Raw genomic sequence first — 17,266 nt, 5'->3', positions numbered from 1 at the left:
AAAAACAACTCAGCAGAAAGCAGAAAAGAGTGTACAGTGAAACTATAAAATATTACTATAAGATTTAGTAAGATATGTTTATTACATAAACAATATACCTCTAATTTTCAATTAAAATGTTGAAATGAGCAAAAACTTTTCCAAACCTCTCCAGACTTCTGCTGTTACTAGTTTCATAATTCTCAATCAGTGAATCATTTAAAGATCTCTCTAAAACTGCCACCTTCATAATTGGAAAGACACTCTTCCCAACATTTCTCTTCATACTCCCAAGCCAAGGAGGATTCCTGGTTGCTTATCTCAGGTAGAACTAATAACTTGTTGCACAAAGTACAAAAATACAATGGTATATGAATGATCTTCACTTTTCAAAGAAGTAAGCAATAACCTTTCACAAATTCTTCAAGTTTGTCAGTGCACTAGTTGGCACTGGGATAATTCACTGGTGACTCACTCTCTTTCACCCCTTCCTAGCTCACCAAGTGACCAACTCCAGTAAAAGAGTAAGTGAAGAAGAAAGATATACCTGTTTTCCCTCCCTTGCTTTTTGGTCCTTAGCTATTGTAGCTAGAACAGTTGCAGCTTGTTCCCCTCCCATCACCGATATGCGAGCATTTGGCCACATATATAAAAATCTTGGACTGAAAAAATACATATTAAACATCAAAGTAAGACTTTGTCACATTTCCTGGTGAAGAATTTTCACTCAACTAAGAATACATTGTTATGTATGACAATTCTACAAAATAACATTTTTTAAAAGGTACATTAACATACTTCAATGCTTGCAGCATTACATTTAAAAATGTAAAAATTCTGGTCATTTCTATTATTCACCTTTTTTTAAAAATTTCTCTTTGTTGGATCTCTTCAGCTCCTATTCCCAACCCACAGGAAATTTTGTCCTTAACATCCCAACTTCAATAGCATAGGAAGCCTTGAAAAACTAAATTTAAAAAATCAAATAAGCCATGTCCAAAGGGCAACAAAAAAACCTTTAGGTGTTATACAAACCTTATTCATAAAAACAGGCTGATTGAAGTGAATAAGGGATTTTTACACAAGCTGATACACTTTTCCTATGAATGCAGAATAAAGGACCAGCTTATACTGCCCAATGATTGTTTAAGACTACAATTTTTCTGCCAAGAACTGATATAGGAGAAAAAGATATGAACAGGTTTACTTTTAGAAGGTCTCCTCTGTCACCTAATTCAAGGTGAATCATGACCCTTATCAGTGTCTACAAATTTCAGGCTGTTATTTACTTATGAGCATATTCATTAAGAACTCTTTTCTTTTCCAAATCGCACAACTTCTTCAAGAGTTCAGATGGTTTTTTGGAATGGTACTTTAAGGTTATGTTTTCTTAAATTATTTCTGTCTGCTGTAACGATTTGAAGCAACACTTACCTATAGGCTCTTCCACACATCCCATAGTTTCCAGCTCCATAAGAGCCACCGATAATGACAGTTATTTTAGGTACATTAGCACAAGCTACAGCAGTTACCATCTTGGCACCATCTTTTGCTATCCCTCCAGCCTCATATTCTCTGCCAACCATGAAACCTGAAGAAATACAACAAGAACAAAAGGCTCACCAGTTTATATTATAATACTGTGCCCTATGTCATACTGTGTGCTTCACAGCACATTGCAGAAAGAACTGAGGAGCAAGTCATAAGGCAAGGCTTTCACCAGCTGCTGACAGGCTGGAGATGTAAGTACTACACAGCACACAAGAGGCTGTCTAGAACACAGACTCAACAATTACCAGCAAAGTCTACAACGAAGTGAAACCTCAAAAACTTGATCTTACTCACCTGTAATATTCTGCAAAAACACAATGGGAATATTTCTCTGGCAACACAACTGGATAAAATGTGTACCCTGTGGAGAGGAAAAAAAATAAAAGAGTAAGCCATTAAAAGTTGGAAAAATGAAGCTATCACTACCAGCATCCTGAAGCCTGTGCTAAATCCTTCCACAGAAGTCCATCACAGTATTTCCATCAGGAAATGCTATACTACTTCTCCTTCACCCAAAGTTAACTGCAAAACATGCATTCACTGTAGCAGAAGTAAGAGGTCTCCAAAACTGTGTGAGACCATGGGTAAAACAAATAATATCCTTAAAAAGCATTACTACTAATACTGAAAAGGTCCACTGCTGTGACGCAGCCAATATGCAGTTAAGCCATGGACAGCGCCAGTGTGGCTTCTGACATTGACTTGGTAAGACTGTGTCAGAGAAATCAAGTCACTCAGTCAGAAAAACCTATCTCTCCATTTTCTGTACAAAATAAAAGTATTCTCTAAAACTGAGAAAGGCCCATATACATTATTTACCCATGACCTTGCCAATTGCTGTAACATTTTCTCTCTTTCCTGAGGGCAGATGCCCTCTCCCTATTTACTAGCAAAAGACCAATTTCCCACCAAAGTTACAAATAGTAGATTCCAAGCCTCTGTTTCAACCAATCTAAATCAATAAAGTTCCTCAGCTTATTCATACACTTGCTGGTAAACAAAATAAAACAAGGCTATGTAGCACAACAACCGAAAAAAATATCTAACATCTTCACTAAATAAAACCTGCAAAGGTTATAAAAAGAAAAAAGTGAGAAAAATAATTAAGTATAACCTTCAGAGAAACATGTGAATAGCACAGTGATGATCACGGGGAAAATGTGCAACAATTCATTACAAAAATGCAAGAAAAGAAAGGAGTACTGCTAAGGATATTGCTTATAGAACCAGTATCATGGACAAATGTTTCTCTAGAGCTGAATTTCCTTTTAGAGAAGTGAAATGCCAGTAAAAGTCAGAAAATGAAGATTTCTTACTTTTTTTTCATTGTTAGGAAAAAAAGTTGTAGTACTAAAATGTTAGAAAAATAATGAACCTATTAGAAATATTGCAAGAGTTATTTTCTAACTGTTAAAACAAGTTTCAGATGAAAAAAATGTCAGGTACTACAGTGCTTCAAGTTGGAAGTATTCCTTCAGCACATGAAACTACATTTTGCGTATTATAACAGCAATAAATCCAGTAAAATTACTTCCTTTCTCCACCTTTCATGAATATTTCCTTTTTCTGTATATTCTCAATACCAATTTCCTCACTGTTAGCTCAAGAAGCTTGTTAGAATAAAACTAGCATCTATAATTGCTATTACAAAAAATTCAACTGACAGTTGTTTCTTGAAAAAAATAAAGAACTAAAGCAAGCAACACAGACCAAGGTAAACACTTTGCAATACCCAGATACTCTTTATCACCATCATTCCCTTAAGTTCAAACCGTAAAGCACTGTTAATTGTGATAAAAATCACAATATTCCTTCATATACAGCCTTTTATTCACATAACAGGTGTTTTAGCTCACAGATTTTGAAAAGACCGCACAGGTACTAAATCATTATTCTAAGCCAGCAAAATATGAAAATTAAAACTGGTAAACCAATGAACTGAGTACTGGAATTCAGGTTTAAGATTTTCCAGTTATTACAAAAACAAAGATGTGATTTTCCATATCCTTCATGGTTTAGAGTTTAGAAATACCCAATAGGGTATCTGATGTAATCAGGATGGACTTGTCTTGCAACAGACGCAAGTTTCAGGATATACTAGTTCAACTATGCTGTATTCACACAAATCCAAATGCTGTTCTGATGTTGGTGATCTTCTTCACATCAGAAAAATCTACCAGACTCCTTTTCTAAATTATGGTCAGGTTTTTTTTCAGTTTATTAACAGCTTATACCTGTTCCACATTTATATGAAAAACACGGAGCCAGTTCTCTTTCATTATTTAAAAAAGTTCCTCCTCTCAAGAGCAAGTTGTCCACCAGAAGTTTTGTTTCTCAATGGCAAAGAAGATAATAATCTACTTACCTTTTTTGCTGACTCCGAGAAAAGAACTCCATTGTTTCCAATTATTCCTACTGGGTAACCAAAAATTCTTGCAAATCCTAAAGGACAAGAGATTAATTCATAAACTTCCACATGTATTTATTTTTCCATAGCATATAAAGGTAAGACTTTCTCCTGGCAACAAAAAATGCTATTCTTCTGAAAATAAACATATTAAAAATATCAGTGGTGAGCCAGAATAAATCCAACTATAAAATCAGTGGGAACGTATACAGAATAACTATATTTCTACTTACCTGTAACTAAAGTATCCCCATACAAGGCTTTAAATTCATCAAATCTACTTCCATCTACAATTCTAGCAATGACCTTAAGAAGAAATGGAAAAATAACATTAAACTCTTAATCCTTCAATGTTTTTAATTGTTTAGAAAGGACGGCCACGACAAGATATAACTTAAAACCTTTCTATTTATAGAACATCAAGCAGTCCACCATACAAACAGTCTGGATGGCAGGCAAAGCCCATTTCGTTTTCTAAGTGTGATTCACTCACATGTTTGTAAGAAATGGATTTTCAAGATAAGAATGTTCTAACCAAATAGCTAAATTACACAGGAACAATGTTTTCCTCATTAGTTGAATTTCAAAGCAAAACCACTGCTTATATTAAAAGTTAATCAATAGCCTCTTGTTTGTAAAGGAAACACATGTACAGTCATGAGTCACTTTCTTAGAGATATGATTATTTCTAGGCTTGCTTGAGTTTGTGACATACAAAAATAATGAAGATCTGATTTGATGCAAAGGAGCCATTTTTATAAGTACAGATCCACTGCTAGCAAGATTTGCCAGATGATACTTATTTCCACTTAAAAGGAACATAAATCCAAACTCTTAAACATTTGAGAGTGAAGAAACTCAATGAAACTGTTCATCTCTCTTTCCCCTGAATGCAAAGCAAATCCTAGTAATTTCTGCGAAATATTTTAAGATGGGTACATATTAAGACTCCTCCTAAAATACATACTTGGCTAGTGGTGAAAAAGGCTCTGAATGTGAGATTTGTGGAAAATATGAGAAAGCCTGTTAGCTCATATGAAGGTTCCAAGGCAGATAATTACACTAAACCTGCAGTAGGGTACAATAGTCTTTGTACACCATTGGGACAAGGCTCAATTGTTTGGTGTGCCTATACGCCATAAATCCTTAAACAATCTTTCACAGGACTGACAGAAAAAGAAAGCCTTCATATCCGTGGGCAAGTCCATAGAATACTTTGCCAAAGAGGAGTTCCCATTTCTGTCAGCTTTTTCAGAATGTTACCTATCTCTCATCCTTGTACATCCTTTTCTAAAGTATAACCAAAACTCATTATATTTTCAACAAGTCACTGCTATTACAATGCATCTGCTGGACAAAAATATAAAGAAGTAAGTACCCAAATCAGGTATTATCAATTATGACAATACAAAGAGTGATTTCCTGCAACAAAATAGATGTATGTATATATGGGCATATGGATCTTGCATTAATACTCATACCTCTTTGACATCAAAATTTCTTTTTAGCTGATCACCAACTATTCCATATATTTCATCAGCTGGAAATAAAGGCTCTTCTGACGGTTCTATAGTCACCTATAGCAATTTAACAAACAATTTACACAACAAAGTTCACATTATGACTTAAACATTCAAACAATTAATTTGTCAATTTCCTTGAGCACAGACTTCTCTTCGCCAACAAAATTAAAATGCCTGTATTGGCTTGTCATTTTGCACAAAGACCAAGTTTCCTAAACTGAAGGTTGATAACAGTTTCTCACTTACTGTTACCTTTTTCCTACTCCTGCATACATGTCCATATGTGCTCCCCTTCTTCCATGTTATAAAAAATCAGGCATGTCCTCCTGTTTGCTTATTTTCCCTCTGTGCCCTCTAAGGCAGGCAGCATTCTGAGAAACAGCTGAAGATTTTGTCACACAACTGAATGCAGTACCTTGCCTTCCTTGAACTTCCATTCACCCTCTCATATCTCCTACTAAAATACAATACAGCAATTCCACCCCCATATGCTATCCATCCCATTTACTACAAGGAATTCTTAAATCAATACAATTCATCGTCAAGATTTAGGTCTATCCACTTGGTTTTCAACACCTTAATAATCTCAGAAAATGTCTACTCAAAAAGATGCTTTAGCAGGTGTCTAATTTTAAGTCCACGGAAAACAATCATGTGGGTTTAAAATTAAGTGTCTTGCAAGACCGGATTAATCTAAAAGTGCAATTCTATGACTCTGAAGCACTCTTCTAGTGGCTTCATTCCTGCATTTAATCCCAGTAGTTTTATTTGGAATAATACAGCAGAAATGTAATTACAGAACTGAAGCATCAGAGAAATATTTAAGGACAAGAACCGTAACTTTCATTTTTAGATGTGTAAAGTCATAGACAAACATGTGCTCTATAAAACAAGTGTTATATCAATCAGGCAGAGAAAAACATTCAAAAGTTCAACAATGCAGTGTTTTCAGACTCTATACACTTACATCTACTTTCTTCCGGAGATTCAAACTTCTTACAACTTTCCTTGCCAGATGAAGTGCATGATTGTCATCCAAAGCATAATGATCTGTTACACCAGATTTTCTGTACATAAACAACAATAGAAAGATGAATACTTCAGGGAAAAAAACAACATAAATCAGATGATGAAAACTTGACATTTTAAAGCTTCTTAGACCTTGAAAATATAGATGAAACAATTCAGCTCTGTTTTATTATGAAATTACTTTAAAAATAAACCCATGCCTGACCTTATCTTCAAAATAGTTCATTCAAGTTATCAGACGTGAAATAAAATGCAGGAAACAAAAAATCTAAATGGCAATATAAAATATAACAAGCATTGTTCATGTGCCGTAAAAATTAATTTCAATTATAAAGAAAAACATATTTACAAAAAGGGCATGAAGTGCCCTTCAAAATAATTCTTTATTCACTTCAAATTGAAGAAACAAGTAAGTGTTTATTATACAGCAACGCATAACTTACTGTGCAATAATACCTAATTTTATTTATTATTTATTGCAGAACTTGAATGTGCACATGTTTTTTGGGTTTGCTAAGAAGTATTTTTTACAAAAAGTACAAGCTATTTTGATCTTGCTTGTAGTGAATTCTACATGACAGTAAGAAAGATACAATTTGCAAAATGCATTATCTTTCTCAATACATATTCTGTTAACACTCAGTATTAAAGTCCGCCATATTATGCATGATGCTGAAGTACACTAGACATGCATTTTAAAGTAAATGAAGAAAGCAATGCTAACCAGACTAACACAATGTAACTGTGATATTCTAACTATAAAACAATCAGTCTGCATCAGATAATACAGAGATAATTTTCAAAAGGTAAACACAGCTTAACAAAGATCTAAAATCAAAATAAAATAAAAGAAGGGAAAGGGGAGGAGAAGGGGAAAGGAAGGGGGAGGGGGAGGGAAAGGGGGAGGGGAAGTCTACCATATGGAAGAAATTAACTCTGGGAAAATATTTCTTTAAACCTGCAGTGAAGATCTGCCCCTCCAAGATCCTCTGCTGATACCTGTTCACCTGTTGCTGCTTTAACCTAACACAAGGAAAGGAAAATGAGCTCCACAGTTGACACTTGTCCTGCATTAATATTTATACCATCTTAGGTACAGTAATAATAGAGATCTTTGCAAAATTCTTCTTCATTAATCATATTTTTTCTCTCCCTCAGAGCATCAAAATATGACAACACTGAATCTTGTAAATTTTTGTTCTTTGACTTTGCATGCTTATTCTAGTGTTAATATGTAGTTTTTACTTACAAAGATACTCCCCACTGTTATACTTACTGCTGTGTTCATAATTTGTGTGCATACACTTACACATCCTTCAGATTCATAAATATGCTTTTTCACTAAAATTTTCTGAGCACTTACTATGAAATTTCAAATGGGATATTTCCAAGCATTGTTTCAAGCAAACAATACACCGGAAACCTAGGATTTTTCAATTTTGCTCTCTCTATGTAAACACTTCTGTGAATTTTAACTTACTAGTTTAAATAGTAATTTAAATACTATTATTACTATTACTACTATTAATTATTAATTAGCACTATTAGTACTATTATTACTATAAATTTAAATACTATAGTACTATTATTATCATTAAATACTAACATTAGTAGTTTAAACAACCATTAGAAGTTTTTATTTTCTAAACCTTCCAGTAAATATACAGTAAGTTAGTGCTTAAAAGAGCATATCAGTGGCATGTAACTGCTTGGATCAAGTACAACATCTCCATAAAAGTACCTGGACCGCACAATCCAAAGCCTAGATCTGTGTAATCTTAGACCTGAAAGGGTAATTTCAAAGTGAATGGTCTCCTTCTTAGAACAAAACAGTACCATTTACTAGTGGGGTTAAAAGAAAAAAAACAACTTAGAAGACTTCTTGAGGCATTTCTATGCTACAGTAAGTGCTTTGAAAAGGATTCCTTGAAAGCTGGAGAAACCATTCACAGAGATTACCGAGGTAGAGTACAAGCAAGGGAAGGGAAAACTATCATAATTTCCAAAACAGATTTCAGTTTCCAAGTTTCATATCTAACAATGAAGCACACCAATTATATAAACACATATCTATATTTTCACACACAATTCCAAACTGTCAAATTTGCAAATTTAAGTATAGATAGTTCTTCAACAGTGGATTCTTGCTTTGAAATTTGAATTACCCATGGAATATGAAGGTATGGCATACTAATAAATGGAAATTTTCTGTCAGAGACAATTAATGTAAGTCTTCATTAAACAGTGAACATAAGATACTTCTAAGAGAAGTGAGAAAGATTTCTTCACTGGAAAGGTTATGCAGCATTGGAACAGGTTGTCCAGAGTAGTCGCTGAGTCACCATCCCCAGAGGTATTTAAATGCCTACAGATGTGGAATTTTAGGGTTTAATGCAGTTTAGTGATACATTTGGCAGTGTGAGGTTAATGGCGAGACTCAATGACCTTTAGGGTGTATTATAAGATAAGTGATTCCATCATTTGATATATGGTTTCTTTCTATGATTCTCTAAAATAATTACATACATCTGTCACTATGCAACCAGTTATAACAAACTATTAACTACTGCAGAACTTTGCACAAAGCTGAATAGTGCAATCATTTCCATTGGCACAGAAATCCAGAGATTAATTTTAAGATATTTTACAAAAAAAGCTATTTTATTTTTCCAGAGAGGTGAAGTTTTCGTTCTCCAAATCACAATATTGGAGCTGAGGACTCTGTCTGCCACCATGTGAGATTGCAAAGCAGGGTCAACCAGAGAAGGTTGCTAATGACCATGTAATGACCATGAGTTTTGAATAGCTCAAGAAAGGATTCCACAAACTCTCTGGACAACTTGGTTTGGCATGACCAGCCTTACAGCAAATGTTTTCTTACAACTAAAAAAAACTTCCTGTATTTCAGTTTCTGCCTGGCAGCCTCTTGACCTACCACAGAGTACCAACAAAGAGCTTGGCTCTGCTATCTTTACTCCCCCTTGCAAGCTGTGGATAGATCTGCCCTACAACTCACCAGATTGAAGAGTCTCATCTCTCTCACACCCTCTTAATTTTACAGATGCTCCACTCCATCATCTTCATGGATTTTCACTGGCTCATTCAGGCTCATTCTGGAGTGCTCAGAGCTGCACCTTGCAGCCCAAACGTGTCTTACTTTGTCATAGTAGGTGAGAACTAGTATATATGCTTCATCACCTTTCCAGATAAGGTAGTGGAGCAGAGCATTCTACAAACTGTAGAGTTTAAGTAACAGTTAAAGTTACTTAGAGTTAGTGGTTGAAGTTACCTTAAAGGTCTTTAAATTCTAACAGACTGCAAGTAAGAGTCTCAAAAATATATCTGGGCATTTCCTAATAAACACCTGCTCAAGCTACTTCAGCTAGAAATTATTGAAAGCTATAAATGTAAACTTTAGCTATAATATGTATTTTCCTCATAACAGATGAGGCCAACATGGAGTAAACTCCCCAGTACATAAATGCACATGAATTTGAAAAACTTATTCCCTATTTTTACCAGACTTTTTTCACCTCTGAGCACAGAAAGTAGCAAATTTTACCTCAGGAAGGAAGAATCAGAAGTTTCTGGAACAAGAGCCTATAGATTTACATGACGGCCTGAACTACCAAGCAGTACTGCCAAAGATAAGGATACAGATATTCCACTTGAGAAAATGCAGAAGAATGGCCTGAATATTACTGCTACTGTGACACTTGTCCTCTTCTATTGAGATCTGTCTGTCTATGAAGTCATTACTCCTCACCTTTCCAAAAAAGGAGGCCAAGAAAACTTCCATTTTAGATGGTGGACTGTACCTACAATTCAGATTTTTTTTTTTTTATTGTACACATCTCAAGACTAATTATAAGTAACATGAGGGATATTTCTTTTTTCACTTCCTCAGGATGTTTTGTTTTAGGCAGGTAAGCAATAAAATCCAATCCAATTTCCTTTATATAGGAAAGACGTTTTGGGGAACAGAGCTTACTCAATAACAGCTACAATATCTGCTACAGCATGGAATGGGTGTTTCTGTGGGAGTCTGAAGTAGTTTTGAAGCTTAGAAGTAGGCAAGTAGAATATTTTCAGTGAGAATATGAAAAGCTCTACAGAACAGAAAGGCTGACAGGTGGAGATAATAAAGTTTGACATATACGCACAAAGACAAGGATCATTACATCTGCAGGTTGCTAAGAAACAAATTAAATTGGAGGATAGTTGTGAAATCTTCCTCTGGAAATGGGGAAAGACTTAAAAACTTTTTAACATCACAACACTCTTGCAGTCACTGACTTCCCTAGTCAAGTCTTCCTCTTGAGGCCTGACTCAGGTCATCCTTTTCCAGATGTCTATCCTGGCAAAAGTCTTATGAGCTACATCTCAGTGGCATACACATATGATCTAAATTGCCTTGTGATGTTAAATGATGACCATTCCCAGAGAACAAGCATCTGGTTCTCTTTTTTAAATCTTCCAATCCAGTTTTCTGGGTCACACTGGGTATTAGATGTCTCACTGAAAACCTCCTAAAAAGGTTTGTACTTGAACAGCTCAGGTGTTCCTGCAACCAGGGAAATTACTCCTAGTTATAGTAACGAACCTACTAACACTCTGATGAACAAAGTTCATGTCTTTCATCACACTAGTCTTCTTATCTCAAAGGAAAGTCGTACAAATTACATGTTACTCACTCAACTAATATTCTCAAATAGTATATTCTTTCGTGCATATGCCACTTTCAGCAAGAAACTCCAAGTATCTAAATTACAGTGATGTATTTATAGAGAATTACTTAATTTTGAGGACGATTTGTCTATGTTTACCTAAAAACAAGTGGAAAAACACTAGTACAAACAAGATAAAAAAGAACAGAAACCTAGATAGGACATTTGAAACAATTACTGTCAAATGTCTAACAACAAAATCCTAATGAGCAGTAAATAAATTACCATTACATTGCACAGTTGCTATTCATTACTTAATCTGCTTTTCCTGATTACTTTGTTCTTCTTATCAACTTGGAAAGCCTCCACTAAAATAATAAATTACTTCAAATTAAATGTCTTTTTTACTAGGGTGGGGAACAAAGTATCCTTCTACTTTCAGATGCGAGTCCCGTGCCCCTGTTTTCCATATGCCAGTTAAATTCTGAAAGGATTTAAGATTTTTTTCTTCCTTTTTTTCTTTTATTTTTTTTTAAACTGCACAAGAATTTAAAGGCCATCTATACACTGAACTTTGAAAGAAGTATAAAATGCCAAATCTACTTTTATAAACAAGATGACGCAATGGGGAAAAATTCATTCTAAAGGAAAAGAAAGCAATGCAAAAATATGCTGTGGAAATGAGAGAAAAGCTACACAGGTAAACACTAAATCACATTAAAGGATGAGTCCTTCGTACTTTTGAGAGTAACACAATCCTGCCTTAGGAACCAGTCAACAAATAAATCTGTCAGTGGCTGTTTTCCCACAGTTTAATGGGACACACCACATTTTCCTAGTATTTTAAGTGCTGAAGGAAGTGACTTCCAAGAGACTTTGCCTCCTCTGTTACAAGAGAAATCAATGAAGCAGTATCTTCATTAGCAATGCTGTTACAAAGCAATTTCTCCACTTCGGCATGCTTTAGATGGAAGGACCCTTGAGAGACATTAGATTTACATTTGGCTTTGTCACAGGAAGCACACCTTAAAGTTCCCAAAAGACTGTAACCAAAACAAAGCCATCGTGCTGCCTCAGACCAGCTTGTACAGTAAATTTGGCACATATTTGACTATTTTAAAGTAGCAAGTTTATCCAGCCACATTTTATTGAGACTTGAATAGTTGTGACGAATGATGCTCCGTTAGTTCTAGCACTAACATTTAATACTAAAAATTCATTTTTATTCTCATAAAGCTTGTGTTAAATAGAATAATCTTTGTCAGCATAAGACTGACATTATAGTATCATTATTTGTATTGGTATAGAACTGAGCCTAGACTAGGACATACAGTTATGTCTAAAATAACAAGCCACATTTAAGCATTCCTTTTGTTCTGCCAAGCTACTGTAATTTTAAAGCTTTCTTACATTGCAGTACTTCACAGTCACAAATTTCACTATGAGTTCCACAAAAATGCAAGGTTTAATTCACAGGAAATCATCAGGTCAGTGTCCTTAGAAACAATTTCCTTACAAAGGACGGCAGGAAAGAAGGAAGGAAGAAAGGAAGGAAGGATGGAAGGACAGAAGGAATGGAAGGAGAGAGAGAGAACTAGGACAAACTCCACTGTAAGCATGCCTCCTTTGGCAGTAAACTGACATAAAAATACAGCAGACCAGTCCTGCTTCAGAAGTTCTTTTATCTTTCATTTTAACTTTGAGATACAATACACATGGTTGTGGATTTTTCAAATTTTGTGTCAAACCTAGAGAGTACATAATTGAATACAGAAACAATTTTTATTATTTAAAATGTGCACAGCAATCTAAAAACAGTACTATAAAAACACCTGGGCACAGTCTGATTTATATCTATATACCTCTGATGAACAGAAGAGATTTGATTTAGGATAGAAACATTCAGACATACTTAAAAACACAATCTAATCTACAGAGTATCTAGAAATATCTCACCAAGAAATGACTCAGTTGTTTCAGGTGTACAATTATCGCAGCATGATTTGGGGGGGAGGGGAGGAGAGAGGCCAGTCACTAGAAACTTCTGTATCCTTACCAGTGGTGGCCCTCCCAGGAATATTGTTCCCTGCTTCCCAACAATAATACTTTCATCAGCCATTGCAGGTACATATGCTCCTCCTGCTGTACAGGATCCCATGACTACTGCTATCTATCAGAAAAACAAAAAGGACAAGTTAATGAACTGTCCAACCCTTAAAAATAGCAAAGTCAGAATATATTATGTATTTTAATACAGGTCATTGGACAGCACTGCAAAATTACTTCTGTCTAATAGAGCAAACTTTTTTTATGTTTTAGCATTTCTTTTAAAAATAAGAAATCTTCCATTTTCAACAGTCTGTTGAACTATGATCTTCAGACTACCCTGCTGGAAAACTCAAATATGAAGTACCATGATCTAGTTACGTGATAATGTTTCAAGAGACACACATTCTACCATGGAATTTGGTTTTACTCATGAACACTAAAGGTTAAAATGTATAGGTTTCTCCTGGTATTTACACTTAAGTCAGGGCTTCCATTACTGCTTATTGACATAATTGCACCAATGTTAACATCCTTTGAAGGAAATTTCTCCCATTTCCTATTATGCTACTTCAGGTCTTCAATGGATCAACTAATTAATTTTGCCCTTTAGAGATGTGTTGAGTATCTCATTATAGGCTTCAACATGAATAATTCCTGCTTCATCCTTTTGCCTAATTTTGAGATGAACACCTAGCCAGTGAACATTTTCTACCAGTAATACCTTGGTGATACATTTACAAAACTAACTTGATCCCAGATATGATGATTACTGTAACTGTAGACAATAATGGAAGGGAAGTTTCTCAATTTCTCCTTCATAGGAGCATCTTCAAAGATCCTTTCAAGACACTTGCAGAGCAGAAGAAAAGGAATACTCATATGAAAAAAGCAAACACTTTCTTTCACAACCACACATATACACACACATCACCACTAAAAAAAAAACTTGGAAAACAACATTATTTTATTTTAAGTTTGTTTCAAGATATTTCCAAGGTGACAACAATTAGTGTTACAGGATAATTTAGAAGAAGAAAACACTGGATAGAAAAATAAAACTTCTAAATCACATTATGCACATCTAAAGAAGGACTACATGAAATATGCCAATCTGCTGTCATCAAATCAAACAGCCTTTTCAGCAAACAGTTTTCAGGATTGTAAAACTATATATATTCAGAGTCACATGATTAATCTGCAGTACTTCTCTTGTGCATTTAATAAAAAACTCCGGGCAAATTCAAAAATAACCTAAGTCTCTACAAATGGGAGAAACTTGGTGTAAATAAGTTTATTTCATTTTTCCCTCTAGGATTTGTGTTTTCTCCAATTCCTAATTTTACCATGCTCACACTGAGAAAATGTGCCTGCATGTAAACTTTAACTCAGTTGTTAATTTTTTCCAACATAAAAACTGGAATATGTATCTACTGGAAAAAATAAAACCTACTTATTAAAACCTGTCAAATTTCCAAATAATGTCCTACCTCCTGACTTAATTTTCTAAATTGCTGCAAAGAAATTATTGATGTGTTCAATAACAGTCAACAGTCCTGAGTGCACATACACTCTACTATTTCACATCCAGTGATCCATCCCCCATCGCAGAGAGCTCGGGAAGCAGCTAATGAGGAGCTAATCACAGCTTTCTGATTCACACCCATATAGACAGCAACGTAATTTAAGCTGTGGTGGGTGAATAATAAATTAGTCACAGGTAAAATTGGAGGGGGAAATTAAAAGCATATCAGCAACTAGAAAACAAAAGAGGGGGGAAAAAGCAAGCACTTTGAGGGCCAAACTGAGAAGAAGTGATGAACTGATGAACAGAGCTTCAAGCAAGCCACAGCACAGATCATCAGGTACCAAACTAATAATATCCAGACTCCCATCTCAGAAGAATTGACCAGAGCGGACATCTGAGAGAGCATAATTTCCTAATCCCATCTTCCAAAGAATCATGTTCTCAGAGAGGGAAGATGGTTCTAGCTACCACAATCTGTTAGCACAGGACTAATAATAGATTTACAAACGTTAACAGTGCCTCTTTGAAATAAAACAAAGCAGATACATCTCCCAAACAAAATGCACCCTTATCACATGCTTTTAAATAAAGGGATTGCTTCAGTAAAACATTTTTCTCAGTTTTCCATAAATATTTAAAGACAAACATTCATCAGTGTCATACGTGGAAAATTTAACTTTCATCAGTGTCATAACAAACAGAAAAGTGTTTTAATAAAAGATAAATATTTCTTATATTTAATTCTTACTGTATATGAATACAATTACTCCTAATACAACACCATATGGTAAAGAAAAACAAACTCAATCTTTTAATGCAACTTTACAAGTATGTAAAATACATTTCAAGATATGCTGGAAACAAGAGTATGACTGTAGGGTCAAGCATTTCTCGAAAGGTCCTGTCCAAGATCAGTAATTTCAGCCTTGCCAGCTGGGTATACACATCTATCTTTGATATAACATCTGAAAATCATTACTCAAAGCAGATCACGACTGAACTCTCTAGGAAAAATAAGGTTTTCCAAAATTTCTCCAAGAAAGATAATTCAGCAAAACATCACTCCTTTGGCATTTGCTGTTCCAAAAAAACCACTAGGACCAATCTAGGTCTACCAGGGAGTCTTATATGATTACAAACTGTATTTTTCTCTTAAGTATTTTTGTTCTAACTAAACACTGCTTTTCTCTAGAGACCTACCTAATCACTACAAGTGGTCTACTTCTACTGCAGGAAAGAACTGCAGAAGGTAAAATATGTCATACTTCCTAAAGAGATTTAGTGCATTGTTGGAATCTTCAGCCTTGGATTTTTATAGAGACAATGGACTGTGGGATTCTTTGGAAGAGTAAAAGATGGTTGAAGATTTGAACTCTTACTTGCTTCCAAAATGTGCCAGAAAGCTATCAAGGTAACACAGGCCATTTCCTCAGAAATCCTGCGGAGCCAGTATCTGTCATGTAAGGAGTCAGACTGAATACAGTATCCTTAACTGGTGCATCTACTTCACCCTCAAAGTACTGGCTTCTATTAACTCCTTCCCGCAAAAAAAAAAAAAACACAAAAAAACAAAAAAACCCTGCCCAAGGCCTCAGTGGTGTCTCTTTTGTGAGCGGCTGGAATCGTGTCCCCCTGAGCCTCAGGGCAGCAGAATCCAGCAACGATCGTCTCTCAAGGGTTTTATTCCTTCTGAAAAAGAACACTGAATAATGGTATTATGGTGGCATTTGTGTCATAGCACTGCCATGGGCTCTGGTTGTGTGACAGACCAGACAACATGGAGTGAAATAACCGCTGTGACAGATAACTTGCAAGAACCAGCCCACTGCAGGCACCCATAAATTAAACTGTATCCCAGCCCTTTGCTAGCATAATGACCAGCTTTTTCCGGGTTTCAAAGTGCGGTAGAGAACTTTTTCTTGAAAATAAATACTGTCATCACAAGTTCCACAGTATGTGTGATCTGTTTCTCACTCAGAATAGATTTTGCTCTTCTCACTGTATAGAAAACAGAGGTTCAATAATTTTTAATGTTCTGCATTCCTCAGCTCTTACTGTAATTAGCCATAGATTAATCTGTCAGGATTGTATAGATCACAGGTCTTAAAGAGAACCTGGATTTATGACCATAACTTCTTTTTGCTCTGACCACTTGCAGATGCCCATAAAGAATTCAGGTTTCAAACAATGTCTTTATTTCTTCTATTGATATATTGTTTTGTTGGAAGGTTGTATATACTTTCCCCTGGTAAAGTGAAAGAATTCTTCAGTTCAAATGAATTTTGCTGTGCCTCAGTGCTAAATGAGGAAGCTGTCTGCTCTCCCTTCTGGTCAAAGAAAAAAAAAAAAGACTAGTTCTGAGAACTGGTTTTCAGAACTGGTAGTTCTAAGAAGTTCCATACAATTTGCTTTTTTGACTTGTTCTAAGGACTTTTGGTGCAGTCTCTCCTCCTCATGCTTAAAAAGATACAGTAAGATCGGGAAAAGAAGATGAACTAGGACCATCAAAGGTGTGGAACACTGCAGGAAGAACAGC

General features: G+C 35.2%; 1 protein-coding gene across 2 annotated transcripts in view; it reads right to left on the bottom strand.

The window, feature by feature from the left end:
* MCCC2 (methylcrotonyl-CoA carboxylase subunit 2) overlaps nt 1-17,266 on the bottom strand; it is a 37,282-nt gene that overhangs the window by 8,646 nt on the left and 11,370 nt on the right. For both annotated transcript variants that reach the window (XM_064735724.1, XM_064735725.1), the window contains 9 exons: nt 13,213-13,326; nt 7,448-7,512; nt 6,428-6,527; nt 5,419-5,514; nt 4,171-4,243; nt 3,896-3,972; nt 1,825-1,891; nt 1,414-1,570; nt 527-641 (listed from right to left, as the gene is read on the bottom strand). In XM_064735724.1, the coding sequence (XP_064591794.1) occupies nt 527-641; nt 1,414-1,570; nt 1,825-1,891; nt 3,896-3,972; nt 4,171-4,243; nt 5,419-5,514; nt 6,428-6,527; nt 7,448-7,512; nt 13,213-13,326 (864 nt within the window). The remainder of the gene's footprint in view (nt 1-526; nt 642-1,413; nt 1,571-1,824; nt 1,892-3,895; nt 3,973-4,170; nt 4,244-5,418; nt 5,515-6,427; nt 6,528-7,447; nt 7,513-13,212; nt 13,327-17,266) is intronic.

This window comes from Zonotrichia leucophrys, chromosome Z (assembly GCF_028769735.1).
Source record: "Zonotrichia leucophrys gambelii isolate GWCS_2022_RI chromosome Z, RI_Zleu_2.0, whole genome shotgun sequence".
Taxonomy (NCBI): Eukaryota; Metazoa; Chordata; class Aves; order Passeriformes; family Passerellidae; genus Zonotrichia; species Zonotrichia leucophrys.
The sequence above is the reverse complement of the archived record's forward strand: the minus strand, read 5'-3'. Positions and strand labels throughout refer to the sequence as shown.